Source organism: Monodon monoceros, unplaced genomic scaffold (assembly GCF_005190385.1).
Source record: "Monodon monoceros isolate NGI ecotype Baffin Bay Population unplaced genomic scaffold, NGI_Narwhal_1 Super_Scaffold_19, whole genome shotgun sequence".
Taxonomy (NCBI): Eukaryota; Metazoa; Chordata; class Mammalia; order Artiodactyla; family Monodontidae; genus Monodon; species Monodon monoceros.
In genome coordinates, this window is record NW_021703775.1 from 57379970 (window position 1) to 57400227 (window position 20258).

The 20258-nt window shown below is 43.8% G+C and overlaps 1 protein-coding gene across 1 annotated transcript in view; it reads right to left on the minus strand.

Moving 5' to 3' along the window:
* Nucleotides 1-7134: 7134 nt before the first annotated feature.
* Nucleotides 7135-20258, minus strand: part of ARHGEF33 (Rho guanine nucleotide exchange factor 33) — a 46195-nt gene continuing 33071 nt past the window's right edge. The window contains exons 14-16 of the mRNA XM_029231480.1: nucleotides 18596-19394; nucleotides 14769-14908; nucleotides 7135-7303 (exon numbers count right to left, since the gene is read on the minus strand). Of these exons, the coding sequence (XP_029087313.1) occupies nucleotides 7174-7303; nucleotides 14769-14908; nucleotides 18596-19394 (1069 nt within the window). The 3' untranslated portion in view covers nucleotides 7135-7173. The remainder of the gene's footprint in view (nucleotides 7304-14768; nucleotides 14909-18595; nucleotides 19395-20258) is intronic.

Sequence of the window (20258 nt, forward strand, 5' to 3'; positions counted from 1 at the left end):
GGCTTGGCATAAAAAGATACAGCTTACAGTTGTACACTGTAAAGAAATATGCAAATATGAGGTCATTCATGGTGAACTACAGAACGTGAAAACTAATGAATCCTTAAGAGATCTAATACCCTTATTTTAAAATTGAAGTAAGTGACATGACTTAGCCAACATCATGTGACAGTCAGTGATTGAGACCACTGACTCAACTTTGATTCCTGGTATTTGGAGGACTGCTTTCAGGAATAGTCAAAATTCATTGTTTTGGTTTTTTTTTTCACCCCTGGTTTAAAGACACAAAATCATCAGTTTGTACAAATTCCATTTGTAGGCCACTGTGAAATCCAAGTATGTATTATTGAGTATATTCTAGATAATCAATTTAAAAGCTATAGGAAAATAACAATATTGATTAGTCAGACCTGATTCCAAATTTGCTCTTAAAACATCACTTCTTTTCAATTTTAACCAGGTGGTTTGTTTTTTTACTTATTTTAGTCACTAGCTCATCACAGATTCAGGGCACTTAAGACTCTAGGGTTCAGCCACCAGCAGAGCCTACCTTTTTGCAGATAGATGCATGTAGCAAGGAGGGCTTTGATAGAGTACAATTCCCAAAAAGCAGTTTATAGCCATTCTACTATTTTAGGTCTCTTGATTCTTATTGGAGGCAAGAAGAAAACTACAGCCCATTTTTAGAAGCTGGTTTCTGTACCTTCATGACTAATCTAGAAAAGGAAAAATTGTGGTGGTGGAGTACAACAAGCAGGTGCTTTGGAATCAAATCTCTGTTCACATTCTGGTTCCGTGACTTACTAGATGTGTGACTTTGGAGAAGTTATTTAAATAATCTGAGTCTGTGTTTCTTCATCAATATTTGAGGTCAACAGATCTACTCTTTGGGACTGTTGTGAGGTGTAAAGGGTAGTATGTATAAAACCCAATGCCTTTCACAGAGTGAGTACTTAATAGTAACAAAAGATATGAGGGATATATTTTCAGAGTTTGCCTGCTTTTAGATATCTTTTAAGAGGTTGATGGTTCATCCTGAAGTTCCCATAATTTGATTCTTTACCATACAGCTTCCTTTGATGTTTACACTTAAATTGGTTTTGAGTGACCTTAGTTATAAGCATTTGTTAAGGGCCCATCTGACTATTCAACAAATATTTATTGTTTCAAGTACAGTTTTGATGTTAGGAATATAGCAATGAACAAAACAGACAAAAATCCGTATCGTGGGATTAATAATCTAGTGAGGAAATGTAGACAATAAGTAATAAGAACAAATAGATATATGTTAGAATGTTGTAACTGCTATGAACAAAAAAGCAGGCAGGACAAGGTGACTGGGAATGTAGGGGCAGGGGAAGTGAAACCTAACCAGGATGGTGAGAGTCAGCCTCATGGAGAAGGGGACATACGAGTAAAGACTTGAAGGAGGTGCAGGAATGAGACATGCAAGTATCTAGGAAAAGAATATGTGAAGTCACAGGGAACAGTCAATTCAAAAGCCCAGAGGCAGGAGCGTATACTTAATATATCTGAGGAATAGCGAAGCTACTGGTCTGGAGAGGAATGACTGAGTGAGCAGGCGGTGCCGTCAGAGGTTTAATGGGTCCAGATCACTTCTAATGACCTTAGCTTCTGTTTGAGAGAAATAGAGCCCTTAGAGGGTTTGAGCAGAGAAGTGACATGATCTGATTTACATTTTAACATGATCACTCTGGCTGCAGTGTTCAGAATAATTAGGGGTTAAGAGTGGGACTAGGGAAGCTGGTCCAATAGAAGGCAGATTGGCCAGGGTGACAGCAGAGGAGGTGGTGAGAAGAGGTCACTGATAGACTGGATGTTGGGTTTAACAGAATTGTCAAGGATAACTTCCAGATTAGCGGCCTGAGCAACTGGAAGGACAAAGTTACCATTAATGGAGGTGGGGAAGATTTGGTTGAAGCAAGCTTGGACATGATAAGTTCAATAAATATATAAGACACCTGAGAGGTGCCAAGGAGGCAGCTGGAGATGTGAGTCTGGAGTTTGGGAGAGAGTTAGGGGTTCAAGATACAAAATTGGGAGTCACTTTCGTAAAGATCATATTTTAAAGCCAGCAGTCCAGATAAGATCACCAAAGAAATGAGTACAGCCTGGAAAAAAAAGAGATCTAAGCAAAGAGCCCTGGGGCTTTGTAACCTTAAAAGGAGGAGAGAGCCGCCTCACTCCTGAACAAGTAGACCAGGAAGGAATGAAGGAGAAAACGAGCAGCCTGTTGCATCCTTGAGGCCTAGTGAAGAAATTACTGCTATTTCCGAAGAAGGAAGTGATCAGTGCCTCAAATGCTATTTGATGGGGGAGTAAAACAACTAAGAATGGACCATTCATTTAGCAAGGGTGAAAATCACCAATGCCCTTGACAAGAGTAGTCAGGGGAGTGCTGTGGGTGGAGTGAGTTTAATGAGGAATGGGAGGAGAGACGCGGAGCAGTTTGGTCTTTCAGGTTTTACATAAAAGGAAGCCGTGAACTGAGACAGAGTTAGAACCTTCAAGAGAAGGTTTCTTTTGCTTAAAATGAAAGAAATAAGAGCCTGTTTGTATGCTGAAGGGTTTGCACCAGTTGAAAAGGAAAATGTGATGATGAGAAGAGGGGATGCAATCTAGTGTGAAGTGGAAACAACACACTTAGAAACACAGATGGGATCCACAGCAGTCCTTTCCGTTAGATCCCACAATCTTCAGATGAACAGGTTTATGTACATGAGGAGGAAACACAACACATTCATTCTTCTTGCTAAGAATTAGAGCACTGAATGCTGCTATCTCTGGAGGCAATGAGGCAAGAAGAAGGAATAAAAACATCTCTATAGATATTTAATAAGTTTGATAACATTAAAGATTGTACACTAAGCTCTTTGAAAGCAACAATAAATTTTGGAAAATAAGTTATTTGGTTTAGGTACAAAAATATTGACTATTTTGAATGTCTGACAATTTTCCAAAACAATATTTTCTGCACTGCTTACAGCACATCCTTATGTTCTTGTGTTTAAAACTTAGTGTCACACATCAATTTCTAATTTTTTCCCTTAAAATATAGAGGTGTCTCTCCATCAATTTTCTCAACCTTTTTTAAACCTGTTTCCCTTTTTGAAAAACTCTCTCTCACCCGTTTTTCTGTCAGCCTCTCCCTACCATGTGAGATCCACTGGCCTCTCTGCATAGATATTCGGATGCTCACAGGCTGAGTGGGGCATGCACAGCTTTAACTTAAATCAGCTCTCAGGATATGAGAGTCCCAAGTGTCCCCAGAGCACTACTGTTTTAGGCTCAGGAAGAAAGTTATTTATGGTGATATCTCAAGAGAAAGTCTAGTCTGAAAACTAGACTTAATCTTATTATACAACTTAATGTTAAGACATTCATTTTATCATGTTTCTAAGTGCATGCAATTGATTATGTAGAATATACAGTCAATTTTACCACTTTATTATAAAAAACACTGATCATGTATATATGTATATTTTTAATCAAAATCTTACTATATATAATAGTAAAGGTCACAGATGGTAAATTAAATAATTCAAAAAGAATCATTTGGGTTTTCATGAACTATCAGTTTTCTGTAACCCAGGGTAAGTATAATCCTTTATTCTGTCCTAAAATTCAATCTATGTTTAGAATCTGAGTGCTGTGGTTTATATGCTAAATCATTCAATTTATTGGTCTAAGAAGTAGTGGCTTTAAAATTTCAGTGGGCCGGGCTTCCCTGGTGGGGCAGTGGTTGAGAGTCCGCCTGCCGATGCAGGGGACGTGGGTTCGTGCCCCGGTCCGGGAAGATTCCACATGCCGCAGAGCAGCTAGACCCGTGAGCCATGGCCGCTGAGCCTGCGCGTCCGGAGCCTGTGCTCCGCAACGGGAGAGGCCACAACAGTGAGAGGCCCGCGTACCGCAAAAAAAAAAAAAAAAATTTCAGTGGGCCAAAGAATCACCTGAGCGCATTTAAAATGCCCCACTCTGAAATATTCCAGTAGAGTGGGACTGAAATAGTACCCAGGAATCTGCATTTTTACAAGTGCCCTCATAGGGAAGATAGTATATTAGTACAGACTTGAAGGAGGTGAGAGAATATGACAGACACGAGGTGCTATAGAAACACTGTTCAAAGGGTTTTCCCTGAGCAAGAAAGAGGCTTTATAATTTCAAGCAAACTATGTCATATGATGAAATACCCCACCACATGGAACCCCAGAGTGTTCGTCCGTAAATCCCCAGCTCTCCAAGGTCCCAGTTCTGGCATCAGAAAAGCAGGACAATCCTTGCTTGGGGTTCCATACAGACCCCACAGGAACACAGAAGGGACCTGTGGCCACTGCCAGCCTGTGCAGAAATAGCCCCTTCATCTTTTGGTGGAATGCTTCTCTCTGCTTATTCACTCAAACACTTCCAGGAGCTGTCTGTGCTCTCCTTCTCTGGAAGGACTGGAGGCAACAGATTTTATCAATTGCCAAAAGCTCTTTCCCACCCTGACTTCATCCCTAATGCAACATTACATTAAATATCATTACATATCCTATCTCCTCTGTCAATTTACAGTACTACCTAGAAAGATTATGAAATGGGTCAGTACAGCACAGAAAAGAGTAGCAAACTTTTTTATTTTTAATGGAGAGATGTTTTCTAATGCTAGATGCTATGACAGTGGCAGTGGTGCCTTTACCGGCTTCTGAAGACAACTGTATTTTATTTCCTTTGCGATTGATAGTTTTCTTTAAAAAAAAGAAAAATGAAAGGCAGGAAAGTGAAGTGACAACCCTGAAACTCTTTGGCAAATTATGAGTAGAAATTAATTTCTGTGGCCTCTATATTTTAGAGCACCAACATTAACGTTGGCATCAACCACTTACTAAGCACCTAGAATTCTAGAGGTGGAAAGAATTTCAAAAGATATGGTACAGCTCCTGCCCTTGCAGAGACTTACATTGTTGTTGGGAAGACAAGACACACAGATCAAAAGATAGACAAGTTACACCACTAGAGGCCACGGAAACACGAGGAGGCTTAAACTGGGTCTTGAACATTAGCAGAGAGGAAGGAGGCCAGAATAAAGACATGAAGCCAGAGTGAGCCTGAGCAAGGTGCGTGGCTTGCCAGGAAACAGTAACAGCCCAGCTTAGCTGAGGTACAGTAGTTCAGTAGCACTGCAAAGAGGGAGCTGGTAGCCAGAGAGAAAACCTGGAGCTGCACTGGAGAGAGAGAGCCTTGAATGTCAAGTCAAAGAGTTTGGAATTTGACTACAGACAAATAAGAACAGTCAAAGAGTTTCACACAAAGCAATATTTGGGAATATTCACATGTTAAGAGATGTGTGGGATTGATGGGGGCAGTTAGAAAGCTACCAGAAAAAAATCCAGATATCAGATGATAGAGACCCAGAGAGTAGCAGCATTAATTATTACTAGTTTTATAGGCTACTTTCCTAAAATATTACTAAATTGAGTTGTGCTACAGATGTAGCATCAAGATTTTTCAAAGGGTGTTATCAAAATGAAACTTTGGGATGTATGTGAATATTTTTGAAACCATCCCAGTAATTGATCATTTTTATGATAAACAATATGAAGGGGAAAGAAATTTTGTTTTTTACATTTTATTTAAGAGGTTATATCTCCTGTTTCACTTTTCATGTCCAGTCAATTTCACACTATGCTTTTAAGCACTGTCCCCCAAAACATCTTTGGCCTGATAATAGAGAGAAATCTAATTTCAGAGGAGTTCATTAATTTGAAAAGCTTGGCTTCAAATATTATTGGAAACTCCAAAAAGTTGGCAGTGATCCTGTAACTGTTCCAGACTCCTACTGTTCCAAATGCTAATAGATGGGTTCCTAATTAGTCATCAGACAAGGAGAAGAAAACTTGTAACACAAGTGAAACTTCCCCTATTTTATCAAACAGTAGTCACTAGAGGAACAGCCTCTGGAGAAGTCAGCTGGAGCACCAAGATTCTGAATGAATAGTAACCTATGCCCCTAATTAGACCTGCTGAGAAATAGAGACAGATTGTTTCAACCTAATTTTTTTCTGTTATGATTCTGATGTTTGGGGCATGTCAAGGATGTGGGCCATCTTGGGCATACCTTGGGCATCTTGGAAAGAGAGTACATTTTATGACCCCATAGCCAGGCAAGGCTCATTGCAATGATTTCTCTGCCTGCACTGTAAGACCTTTCTTTACAACTTACTTCTGGAAAATAGAATAAGGTAACGCTAGCGCTAACTTTTCATTCCGACTTGGTGTTTGTAGCAACCACTGTGTATAAGCCATTGAAGTACTGATGTTGGTGACAAAATCAGTGCTTTTTCCCAGTCCATATGGTCATGAGTGTGTGTGACACTCAGGATCACTGATGGATCTTTGAATCCTCAGTACTCAATAAAACACCGACTCTGGGTTCGTTCCCATCTGCAGCACAACCTACGTGAGGGAAAATGTTTCTTTGGCCTCCCAGTTTCTAGAAAAATCACTGTTCCCTGCACTGATTTTCATAACCATAGAACAAGAGGAATACTACTCTTAAGGTTCTTTTCCTATTTGGAGATCAATATGTCTTTAAGCTTTGAACCTTCTGTGTCATGGTTTAAGCACAAATTTTCCACAACTCATATTTGCAACATGTAAAATACAATTCTATCAACTGATCCTTTGCCTTAAGGGATGTTAGGTGTTTGCCTTGGGGTTTTTGAAAGACATATGGCAAGACAGAACTGGCCCCTAACATAGTGTATATTAGCCTGAGAACACGGGGATGAATTAATACACTAAATGCCTAGGAAGCATAAAATTCACATCCATGTTAAATATGAACATGCTCAATATTATACTGGGGGAATGACCTCAAGGTGGAAGTTTCTGTTCTTACAAACGTTTATTTTCCTCCAAATTTATTGTGTTTTTCTGTAATGCTGTGAAAAGTCATTTCCCTTTTCCCAGGTGTTGTTCAAAAAGCAAGCTCTCAACCACAGACTAATCTTCATCTTTTCAATGTCTTGTATGTTGATATAGTTTCATATGTAAGTATTTATATTAGTTTTCCTCAGGGATTTATACATCAATATATATATATTCCTACACAGATATATACAAGCTTTTTATCCTCATCTTACCACTTGACAATACAACTTTAAGTATGTTTTACACAGCTGTTCCTTGGTCAAGGTCATTTGCAAGAGCAAGTCGGTTTCTGAAGAAATCTTGTTTGGTGGGTGAAGGATCCATTGAGGGGTTCTCATTAGTTTTTTCCCTGTATTCTGATCCACTGGACCTAAAATCTCAGCACACAGATAAAGTACAGGTTGATTTGGTTTTAATTGTTTTCAAATATTTTATCTATCCAAATTGTTTTGCAATTGTAAAACAGTTGCCTCCTAGATCTGGAATAATTTTTAACTTCCCCTGAATTTCATGACTCAGGACATGTGTAACTAAGATTTGCAGTGAACATAAAGAATTTACCTTTCTAATGCTTTATGGGGACAGTTGTGACAGTTGTGTATGTCAGTGTAAGAAACTGTGTAATAACATTGTAAAAGGGGAATAAAGGCTTAGAAAATTCAATAAATCCTATTTTGATTCGATCAAGTAACTACTCCACAAATTAGCAAGGCCCTTAAATTTTAAGGGATGGAATTCATTGTTCTCAACCAAGGTTATCAAGGGCCTTTACTTAATTTGGGCATTACATTACAAACTCTTGCTTTTGCTTGTTTTCATTTTAAAATGAAAAATTTATTGAAGCCAACCACACATATATGCTACATTTGGTAGAATGCAGAAATTAGTACAGTAATCAGATTAGGGAGATTCTGTTATCTCAACCACCACATAGGAGACCAAGCCCAATCAAGAGGCAACAACTCAAAACAGTCCAATTGAGTCCCCAGTCGAGGGTGTATTCTTCCTTTCTCTTGGTTAAGCCAGTTGGGTAATCCATTCCAGCTCTGCACCTTCTCCAGTTTGTTCATGTCAGAAGTCCCTAGAGGGAGGAGGCTTTCTGGAAATAACCTCTGATAAACTAGGCTGGGGCCCTTTGGCTAGCTTAAACCCTGAGCTAAAATGAGTAAAACTAGCCCAGTGACTCAAGAAGCAATATCAAAAGACCTCATGCAAGGTGTATGACAGTGACATTTGACATGAAGTTCTTTGTCCAAAGCTCCTGCACAACTGAGCACGTTCTCCATATGCCAAGGCAGAGTCAGGCATGCTTCCACTATCCACAAAAGAAAGATAAGTTCTTTCACTATCACTGATACGCTTTGAGTGTCCTCATTGTTGCTATTAGATAAGTTAATTATGACTATCATTTACTGAATTAATGGGGCAGAGTTCAAACTCCTTTACATTATTCAAGGAAAGAAGTTGGAGCCACACAAAGGCTAAAACCCTGATGTCTGGAAGCCTGATGACTGATTAGATTTTTTTACTTTTTGCCCTGATATTTGGTATCACAGATGAAACCCTAGCTGCCTACCACACTCTCTACATCTGGTCAGTAAGGAGCACTTTTCCATTTATCCCAGTGCATATTCTCTATCCAACCCGAGTACATCTGGGTATTCATTCAATAAGATGATAGCCGAGTGGGGTGAAAGTCCTCTTCCTTTTCAGCGCAGAAGACCCCCTGGAACTCTCCCTTGAGACCACCTCCACAGGTCCCACCCTGAAGCTCCAGGCCTTCTCTCAGAACTCCCAGCTACCTCCAGTTCAGATTTTCCCTGGTTAGTACACTGCACCCAAAATGTTAGGAAGATAGATTTTTGACCACGTCCTTCTTTCCCCATATCTTCTGTTATCCAGAAGACTAAGAACGCCTAAAGTTTGGGGGGCAGGAAGTAGGAAGCAAGATTTGAATCTGGCTGGTGTTTCTTAATTGTTTTCCCACATGACAGTTTCTCATCAGAAAGTCATTGCTCAAAACTTAAAATCTTTACCTTCCGTTTCCCCTCTTAGCTATGTCTGATCTCTCCAAAACCCAACATGTCATACTTTGATGGTTCCAACATGCAACTGTTTCATGTTTACCTGGAAATGGGAAAGCTTTGATGTCACCACCAGCCCCAAGGACCACAGAAATCTTCACCAGTTGCGTTCCCATTTCTGAAACAAATGCCAAAATCGCCCTGTCTAGTTTTCAAGGTCCACAAACTCAGCTTAGTTTTTTCTTTAACTGCTCTTCTCACAAACCACCTTCTCTATGTCTGCAGGTGTGTGAATGGCTCCACAGTTCTTGATATTAACTAACAATTAACTAATGGCTAACTTGTTAATCATTTTCAAAATCCAGCATTCTACTGTAGCTATGACTAAAAGCTCATTTTTATCCTTTTAAAGATATTTTTAACTGGTTTCTTTCTAATGAAATATGGCCACCTCAACTCATGGACTCCTCCAAAGGTGTGGCTCTCAAGTAATGCATACCTAAATTACTGAGACATAAGCTGCAGAATCTAGGAGAAAGAGCTAGTATATTTGCTTTTATCCCCTTTCTCGATAAAACAGAAATGGCTTTTGAGTTCCTGGGGCCATTTTGGCTGAGTGCAGGGCAGAACTGGGAACACGTAAAGGGCCAGGCAGGCAGACGCTTGCTGGGTAAGGGTAGGATGGCACCTAGTACATTCCGACACAGCCATCCAAATAATTGACGGGAAAGAACGGACCTGTCACTAACTTTCCTTCCACTCAACTGACAGGGATGAAGAAAAATCACAAGTTGGGTGGGTCATACAAGTAGCAGTTTGCTATGGTAAGCCTTAATGTTTGTTTGGAGTGGGGGAAGGGAGGAGGGCTGGAATTAGTGCTGCAGGACCGTCTGACTTAAGAAGGGTTGGTTTTCTGATGGAAAGACTCCGCCTTGAAAGCTTTAGGAACATGCAGATGGAGAAGTAAGGGAGCTGGGGAACACCCATCCTGTCGGCCAAATCAGTTGGCCCAGGTAATCAACAGGGTGACAAATGAATGTTCATTTAATGTATATCTGTAGAGGGGTTACTATGTTCTAGGTACTAAACCTTGTAGCTAGGTTGCTCTTACATTTGGATCGTAAGCTCCTAATGACAGTACCTAGAACACTGAAGATCCTTAACTTAGTGACGGATTTCCAGTGACCTACTGAGTAACATCTGTAATCAGGTTTAAGTAAATGTTATCCTTTCAGCCATCTCCTTCAGTTTTCAAGTTATATAAGGAAGTGAAATGGTAAATGAGAGAGAACCCCAAAGTGGGTAAGAATGGAGAAAGAACTTGAGATAGGCTCTAAGGAGGTAGAGAAGAAGGTGAGGGTAAAGTTATCAATTGATTCTTTAGTAGTCCTTTGTATTGCATGGTCTGTTCCATAGCCAAGGCTGAGTAGATGCAAAGACAGCTGACAGGACACGAAGTGGATTCACTGACAATCACATGGGGCCCTGCAGAAGTGCTCTCTCTGCAGTGTGTGGTTAAGAAAATAAGAGATTCTGATGCGACTGGTAGAGGGAGGGTGCTGACTGGGAAGGAGACACTCTGAGGCATGTGAGTTACAAAGTGCTAAAGAGGAAGAAATGGGTGAGGAAACAGAATTAATCATTTGGAAGCCATATTCTTTGTCTTCCACTCCCCCCAGAGTTGAGGATAAAAAGAGAAAGCATCTACATTCCCTGCCCCTAAGCTGTTTTACGTAACCCTTTTTCCCCCATGCACACCCCCAACCAAGACTACTTATTAGCTTAAGTGCAAGATTTATATATAAAGATGAAGTAGCATCTGTCTCAGGCTTCAGGACAGTCTAGATTTAAGTTCTTGAAAGCCTCCAGATAGATCCTTGCAGAATGGAATAGTCTGCCTACCGTCCTGCTCAAAGGCAGGGGGACAAGGATTCAGTCCAGCATCAGTCTATCACATTAGGTCTGTTCCTGTCTTCTAAGAATCGTCATTGAAAATTTTTTAAATCATTTAACATTTTCCAACTTTAAGATACGCAGTCTTTATTCTGACCAATTCTGGGCAGCTCTCAGGGACACATGACCTGGCATCTACCCAGGACAAATGTGCCCGAGATAGAAACAATCAGAGCGTCATCCTTTTCCCCAAATATCTTGGGCATTTTTCAGGATTTTTTTTGTTTTATGATGTCAGCTTGACTCTCCCTTTTGAATTCTTGTGGGTAGGAGCATTCGGCCCTCCCAGCCTCAGAGGGAAGAGAACCCTTTCTCAGGTTTTCTGTTGCATCTGGCTCCATGCCTAGCTTCGTCCCGAAGCAGCATTCTGGGTGGGTGGGCCCACCAGCCAAACAAGCCCCTATGGATACAAAACGTGTGTCAGCGCAGACGGGAGTGAGCCTCCAGAGGGCCGTGGGAGAGGCAGGCAGCGAGCCCCTGATGTGACACACATGGCTTTTCTGGCGCTGGCCCCTTTGGGGCCTCTGAGGCCAGCCTCTGACGTGACTCCAGTACCCGGGATGAACCACGTCTTGAAGTCCCAGAGCTTGCCGCCAGCCTGACCTCCCGACACATGGGAGGAGAATGGGCTGATTCTCCTTCTTTCTGGTTCCTCCCTGTACCTGTCCGCATGCCTGGCTTCAGGGTGCAAGTTCCTACTAACAGCTGGGACCAACCAAGCCACTCACAATTCCTAGACAAGCATCTCGCACAGCCCGTGCATATAATAAAGGATGTTCCATTAATGAGAAAAATCGAGGGTTCTCATCTGAGTTAAGAGCCACTGACCTTTCTGTGCTACACTGGGGCCTCCCTGCCCTTCGTCTCTACTTCAGCATAATGGAACAAACTTTCCATGGTTCTTGGATGAAAATACTCAGGAAAAGCTACTAGAGCTGCTCCTTTATCCCATACCAGGTCCCCAAAGTGCCCACCGCAGCACCCTGGACACGAGGCGATAAGCAAGCATCACATGATGGTGCTCACAGTTCTACACAAGATGTAAAAAGCCAGGAAAGCCTGCCAGAGGGAGCAGCCATCTGTGTGGCGCCACCTTTACTTCCATCCGTGTGACACTTCAAATTTGAAATACAAAGGCAGTACCAGGATGGGTGGCAGCAGTTGGATTGATGCAGGAGGCACTCATCTATGAAAAAGGATAAGAGGACTAAGGGGATCCATCTGGCCCTCTAAAGAGGATCCCAAAAAGCTGCAAGAGGGCTGAAAGCAGTTAACCAACATGAAAATTTGGAGAGTCCACAGCAAGTGCTCAGCACTGAACCAAGGGCTGGGGGAGGCTATAGAAAGACAAAATCTGGTCTTCTACATGGTGAGTCTTTAAAATTAGAGGTCCCAGGCCACATTAATTTCTTGTTTCAGGTGTTAAAAAGAGGTGATCACCCAGACTGATCTACAACAAAGTCAAACTACAGATAAAGCAAATCTCAGGACTAGAAAGCACTCAAGTGGCAATGATCTCCCACCCAGTGTGGCAATCCCTTTCACAGCATCCCTGACCAGGGTCATCTAGCTTCTCCTTAAGAGAACCCACTCCCTCATGAGGCAGCCAGCTCCAGTTCCAGGCAGCTGCATTTTTAGAAAGTTCTTCCTCTTACCCATTGCTCCTAGATACAGAGAGGACAAGCCCACTGGATACAGAGAGGACAAACCCACTCCCTCTGCCTCAGGTAACTGGCAGAGTGTTTTCTTGCATCTCTGAAAAACGGGAATTTGTAAAGGAGCCGTGGAGGATCCATTACTCATTGCTTTCTAACAGACAGCACCCAGTCACTATAAATGGCACTGGGCAAAAAGTGGCTGTTTTCCTGGGAAGTACTGTGGCTTAAAAATAAGTAAAAATAAAAAGATAGGCTCAGGGCTTCCCTGGTGGCACAGTGGTTAAGAATCCGCCTGCCAATGCAGGGGACACGGGTTCGAGCCCTGGTCCGGGAAGATCCCACATGCCGTGGAGCAACTAAGCCCATGTGCCACAACTACTGAGGCTGTGCTCTAGAGCCTGCGAGCCACAACTACTGAGCCCGTGCGCCATAACTACTGAAGCCCACGCACCTAGAGCCCGTGCTCCACAGCAAGAGAAACCACCGCAATGAGAAGCCCGCGCACCACAACCAAGAAGAGCCCCCGCTCGCCGCAACTAGAGAGAAAGTCTGTGGGCAGCAATAAAGACCCAACGCAGCCAAAAATAAATAAATAGATAGATAGATAAAATAAAATAAAATAAAAAGATAGGCTCAAGCAGTGTCCTTAGGAGTTTGGAGCCCTCAGAAGATTTCAGAAGCCTAAATCCCAGGGTCAGGCTGGAGAGCTGTCTGCCTCCAGTTCTCTCCACCCTGTCAAACCTGTCAGTAGGGGGCTCTCCCTCCCAATGCAGGCGGCCCAGGTTCGATCCCTGGTCAGGGAACCAGAACCCACGTGCACACTGCAACTAAAGACCCGGAGCAGCCAAAATAAATACTTTTTAAAAAAACAACTTGACAATAGGTACTGGGTCAGGAAAGATCTAAATCTATGATCCTAGAGAGAGGGGAACAATTCTCAGCTCATTACCCCCAGAATAAAGCGGATCTAGCAATAGTCATGCACGCACGGGGCTACTTTAGCAAAACTGTAAGGGGACTCATGGAGTGGGGCTGTCTCACTGCAGTAGTTTCTCCCCCTTTCCTTCTTCTTCCAGTCACAACAGGTGGGCCCAACAATCAGAGACCTACTAATCTCAGTACTACCCTCCCTATCAGAGAGGAATTAGACAAACCATCAAAAAAAAGTCCTCACTCCAGGCCTGCCCCCCAATTCTTCCATCAAGACCATTACCTAAATCAGGAGAAAGTGATTTCCCTGTGCTTCGTCACTTAGCAGCAGCTCTGTAAAGTCAGCCATAGTGTCTTTAACTTTTCCATCCACTAAAATGGGAAGATTTACTGTTTAAAACTCACTTCAAGAACCTCCTCTTCCAAGAGAAACTAAGTAGCAGGCGAAATCTCTCTAAGGGAGAGGGAACAGGCCTGAGGACCAGTGGAGAGAGAGACAGCCGTCTTCCAGGCACGCGATGGCTGGACTGGAGACCGCCCCCACCATCAAATGCTAACGCTCAGCTCTTTCTTCTTACATTTCATGCTGGGGTTTGGCCATGGTCTCCCAGTCTGCGAGACAGTGCTAATAAGTGCTGACCGAAATGACAGGTGGGTGATTCCACACAGCAAGGACCGAGAATCTTAGAAGGATCACAGGAGGGAGAGGCCTTGTTTTTGCCTCCTATGGAGTATGGAAACTCCATTAAAGTGATTTTTTTAACTAGGACCCAAGCCAAATCCATTCAATCATTTCTGCTAGGGAAAACACTGGCAGAAGTCCCCAAAAATATGCACTAGCAACCAGGATGACTATAGGCCCCTACAGGCAGAAGTGCTGTGATGCCTTAGAAAACTTTGCACAGGTGGGGAGATCCTGCTGGCGCACCCATTACACCCAACTCCAATGGTGGATCCCACTCCTCCCAGCCAAAGGGGATTTCCTAGGGAACCTCCTCTGCTCACTTCTCTCAGAACACACGACTTTGGGAACAAGGAAGTAGGGCTAAAAGACAGAAGCAGCAGAGGACAGAGCTGAGTTTGCTTTTACTCTATGAGATCACAATGAGAAACATCTTCACCTGGCAGGAATCGTGGCTACTGGGTGCAGGCACTGAGCTTGAAGCAGTTGTGTGAAACCAGGCTACTTGATACTTATTACTGTTAAAACCTCAAGACTTAGCCCACAGGGAAATGAGTTACAATGCTGTCTTGTCTAAGGGCTACTCACTTCTTTTTAAAGAGCTTGCGGAAGGAGCTGCGAAAGCCCCCTTTCTGGTCTTGCCTGGGGTTTTGATCGCTGAAAGACGTTTGTTCACTTTCTCTTTCTTCCTTTGGACAGAATCTCGTGGCGTCTTCTAAATGCATCTCCTGAAAACATAAAAGAGGGGTGTATTTTTACTCTTTTCAAAAGTTAATATTGATCCTGACTATGGGACAATTTTTTTAACTTGTCACTTTCCTCTCCCCCTCCAAAAGGCTAATGGCGGGCACCCTATTCCAACCAAAGCAAACCTAGGCTAATTAAGAAACCAGTAGTTGAAAAGAGGATAATTTTCTGCTGAGTGTAGAAGTATTTTCTACATATCAAGGCAAATAGTCTAGAGTAGGGTTATGATATAACAATAATTAAAGATCAGGAAATAAAGGAAGATTAACTTCTTCTGGCAACAATATTGTCTTGCTGGAAAACCAACAGTAGTCCCCTCATATCCCTGGCTATGTTTCTCTTTGTACAAAATAAAAAAGTTTCTTGATTTTAATACTAGTTTAAATTCGTGTTCCTAATTCTCCACTTTAGACATTAATGATGGAAGGAGTTTTTGAGAGGTCAGATCTATTTAGAAATTAACGTCAACTCATATTTCCAACCTGCACGCATGCCTTTTACAATTCTTAATCCATGCTATTTACAGTGTAAAGTTAAAATAAATTAAAAAGCAAGGCTCTATCTTTTGTGAACTCTCTAGTTTCTTTTTAAAAAGCAACCTAAAATAGCTACTTAACTTTGAACCAAAAAGAGAAGCCAAGAAGTCAAAGCAAAAACCACTGTGAAACGTTCATGAATTGGATCGGTGAATGCTTGCTGATAGAGAGCAAACAGTGGGGACAAATTTTTTTCAGGAAACATATGGGTTTGACTTTGAGACCTTAACTCAGGGTTGTAGTAGCAGATCTAGAGAGTCTCTGAGATTCTATGAAGATTCATAACTAAACCACGGAGATCAACACCTTAATGGCTTAGTGTAGCGTTTCTGAAAGTGTGGTCCTGGGACTACAGGATCAACTGGGGCCTTTATTTAAATGTAGACTCCTGAGCCCCAAGCCAGACTATCTGAACCAGAATCTCTGAAGTTAGGCCTAGAAAATCTTTTTGCACACTTAGATTTTGAAAACCAGCAGTTTAAGGTATGTGCCAGCCCACCTGCACCTAATGTTTATATGAATCACCTGGGAATCTTGATAAAATGCAGATTCTGATTCAGTTGGTCACGGGTGGAGCCCAAATCCTGCATTTATAACAAGCTCCCAAGTAATACATTTACTACTAGCCCAAGGACCATATTTTCAGAAGTGGGCTTTTAGGGACTTTTTAGGACTAAATCTATTAATAGTTTTAGGAAAATCTTTCTGTGGAATCATCTTGATAATATCTTGCATTTGTATAGCATTCCATACTTTACGAAGCATATTCACAAACTTTATCTTATTTGGCCTTATCCTCACACAACCCTGTGAGGTAGGTATAGATTGTCTTATTTCACAGATGAGAAAACTGGAGGCACAGAGCAGCCAAATGACTTGTCCAAAAGCACACAGCTATCTGGCAGCAGAGTCAGGACTAGATCTGGGATCTCCTGACACCCAGTCAGGTGCTCTTTCCACTAAAACATAGTGTCTTCTTTCTTGACTCTTAGAGACAGAACACTAAAGACTAGGGTTTGGTTGGCTCTGAGGGCAGGGGTGGAAGATACACAGAGTACATTTGAGGAGTTGGAACCCTAGGAACTTTGCACATCTCGGCAGGAAAGAGCTGATATCTTTAAAGATGGGGCTTTTGAAGGGTTAATCTTTTGCAACTAAAACCCCATCTCGCTCTGATTAATGGTTTTTGTCTAGCAATTGTTGAGCTTCCAATTTTTCACACATCAGCTAGGGAAAAAAAGACATTTTTATGAACATATGAAATAAAAGCATTCTTTGCAGCTTAGACTATACTAGTTATAAGGTTTTGTATGTACATCTCTGCCCATCCCAAGTCTCTTTGAATTGGCACTATTATTTCCTTTCTACTTCCCTTGTTAATGAACTTTTAAACTTTGACACACACCTAACTTTGATTTGTCTAAGAAATTTTACCTAACAGAATTTTATAAAGTTTAGAGTTGAAAATCAGAGGCAGAAGGAAATCTGAGAATCCTGGGGAAACTCAGCAAGCTTAGCTGGGCACACTAAGGCATTTCTGCCCTCTCAGGAAGCAGACACAGACTTTGATTTCTGGAGTCCAGGTGGGCGGCAAGCTCCAAGGCTCTTCATGTTCCTCTGGCCTAATGTCCACCACTCCCACCTGGGACAATATTTACAAGGAAAACTCACCCTGCCGTTTTTGTAAAAGGCCCATGAGCCTTTTTTCATATTTCCCTACCCCTCTCTTCACTTAGCCAACTTTTAAGCAGCTTTTAAAATTGAATTCAGACGTTCAAACTATCTAGGAGACTTCTCTGACCATCATCACCTTAGGAGGGTTTAAATACCCTCCCATGTGCTTCCACTGTTTATTATAATTCTGTGTTTATGCGTCTCCTTCCTGGGCTAAGCCAGTGGCCTTGGAGGGCAGAGACTGGATGCCGTTTATTTTTGAACCCTCAGCACTTCACACAGAGCCTGGTGCGAGGCAGGTGCTCAGTATTTGCTGAAAAACGAATGAATGAAAGGAGTCAATGATCTTCGACCTCTTCCCATTCACTTGGAAATAGAAACAGGTGGAAGGCAGGGCCCTCATTCCTGGGAGAAACCCTTTCTCACCTAGGCAAAGGATCCCTAGTGCTGGATGTAAGGGATACGTCGTGCAGGTAAAGGCAGTGCTGGACTGTCATTTTCAAGATGTGTCAATCAATACAGAGTTGCCCTGTAAGCCCTAACCACCACTTCTAAAATGTTTAACAGGAAGGATGGGGGCACAGGTCAAAGCTACACTGTTTACTCCGTTTAATCAGAAATTGCCTTTGTTCCAATCACGTGCAGAGAAATTATTTGCTCAGGAACTATTAGTCCTTTCATGGATGTGTATTTAAACACCTCTTTAAATCTCCCAAGGCTTGCAGACTCCAAGGTTAGACATCAAAATACCAAACATCGATATAGAGGCCAAAGAAGGTGTTTGTGAGTCAATGCTTCCTTGACTATTTTGTGTTGTCCTCGTCCCACTGGAGTCTGCCAAGTAAGGTGACACCCTTTTCCAGGCAAAAGGAAAGCAAGCGGTAATGAACTTTGCAGTCAATTTTGCAGGGAGTCCTCAGTGAGAGAGGGCAGCTTGCCTCCTCCCTAGCTACAAACAAGGGTGCAGGTCGGGGAGTACAGTGGGCTGGCACACAGGGCTCGATATTTTGAACGTGTAAACAAGGGGTGCGCCTAACAGGCAAAGGAAGAAACAGGCCTGGGACTTGCGTGCAGTGCCCTGCAAGTGAAGTGCAGCTGGGAGGTGCCACAGCTTAAGCAGCAAGGCAGAGAACACCTCTAACTCTTTCACTGGGGGTGGGGGGAGGCGTTTTAATCAGGTCTACTAGGAGTCCTAGTCTTTCGGTCGTCCTACATATATAGGTAAGGCATGCTCCTGTGTCCTAGCACTGCAGAGTGGGCACTAACGCTCTCCTCCGAGGGCCACTGATAGTCAAGCCTTTAACCCGGGCTCTCCCTCAACATCCTCGCCCGGCCCGGCCTCTGCGCCCCCGCCTGGCCAGCCTGCTTCCCCTCCACGCTAGGTGAGCCCAGGCTGCACCCTGGAGATCTAGGCCCGGGGCTGCCAGCGATGTGGGTTTGGGGTCGGTTTTACTTTACCCTCCTTACTTCCAAATAGGTCTGCTTTTCGCTTTGGGACCTCTGTTGGGGAAAGAAGGTTCTGGGCGCGCCACGGGCGGAGGAGGCCGAGCCGTGCGGCTGCGCAGCGCGCTCGGCCTTGAGCGGCGCGCGGCCGCCGCTGCTGCTGCGCGTGCTGTAGAGGCGCGGGGCCACGCCCTCGGGGGGCGGCGCGCGCGGGAACTCCTTGAGCGAGCGGCTCAGCGGCTTGGCCTTGCCGTGCGCATGCGCCGCCGCCTCCAGCTTGTAGGCGCTGCTGCTGCCCGCCGGAGACGTCGCGCTCTTGGGCAGGGGCTGCAGCGGGTGCTCGGGCCGTTCGGCCTCCACGGCGAAGCTGACGGGCCGCAGGAAGCAGATGTCCAGGCTGGACTCGGAAGAGGCGGGCGAGCAGTTCTCGAAGAGGGCCGGCGCCTGGAAGGGCTCCTCGTCGTAGGGCGCGGGCAGCGCGAAGATCTCGCCGCCGTACTCGAACTCGTCGTAGGCCGCGGGCACGTAGCCGCGGGCGTCGGGCAGGAGCTCGGCCGGGGCGCGCAGCGAGCGCTCCACGTTGCCCAGCTGCTCGGCCGGAGAGGGCTCGAAGTCCATCTCCGGGATGGCCTGCAGGGGCCCAGCGAGCGCCTTCACGTCCTGCTCGGCGGCACAGAACTGCCCCGGCGCCAGGAGGCTCTCAGGCCTCTCGTGCTTTCTGCCCTCTATCTCCCAGTCACTGGGCTTTCCGGGCTGCATGCTCTCCATCAAGCTTTGCTGTTGTTGGCTTTTCTTCACTGGGGGCATCAAATGTCTTTAAAGGGGAAAGAGAATACAAAACAAGTGTGCTTACGGTTTGTTAGTGCACGCCTCTCACCGAGCAGCGCAAGGCCGGGACCAACACACTGCCTGCCGGATACCGCTTAGGTGCAAACTGCCGACTCCCTCCTCTCCGTCCCTCCCAGCCGCCTACGTGTGTTACCTACCAAGCGCCACAGGCTTCTCAGATTAAGGAGTCCCCACGAGCCCTGGTCCCCCAAGTGGGAGAGTGAAAATGACCATCCGTGAAGGGGATGCCGGAAGTACCCGTCTGAGCCCAGAGGCACTGCGCAGAGATGGCTGGTAGGCCAAGGATGCTCATCATTCCCCATGTGGAATCTCCGACCTTTCCCACCACTTGTCAAGGCCCCAAGGCACCTCTTTTCTCTCTTCTCTCCCTTTCTTGCCCTAGCAGAGTCATGTAAAATCATGGAAACAACTTGTGTTCAACTCGTGGATCTTAATGCTTAAGAATTAATTCCCAGATGAAGTAAGTGGAGTATAATCTTGATAACCGTTGAATCTGAATGTTGGTGTGTGGGGTTTAGTGTCCAATTTACTTTTCTGTATGTTTGAAATTTTCATAATAAACTAAAAATTCCTTGTGGCTATAAAGCATGCTATATAAGTCGTCTCAAACTTCCACCCAAAAAAACGTTACTGAAATGAAAAGGCTGTCACTTTGAATATGCCCAATTTCATGGAGGGTTTTTTTGTTTAATCATGGATAAAGAATAACATTGGGTGCTTGGATAGAATACCCATCAGCTTGGATAGAATACCCATCAGATTGGATGCGGTTTGCCAGTTCTGCTGGAATTAATTGCCAGACAGATGTGAGTGGACTACTACACACTGA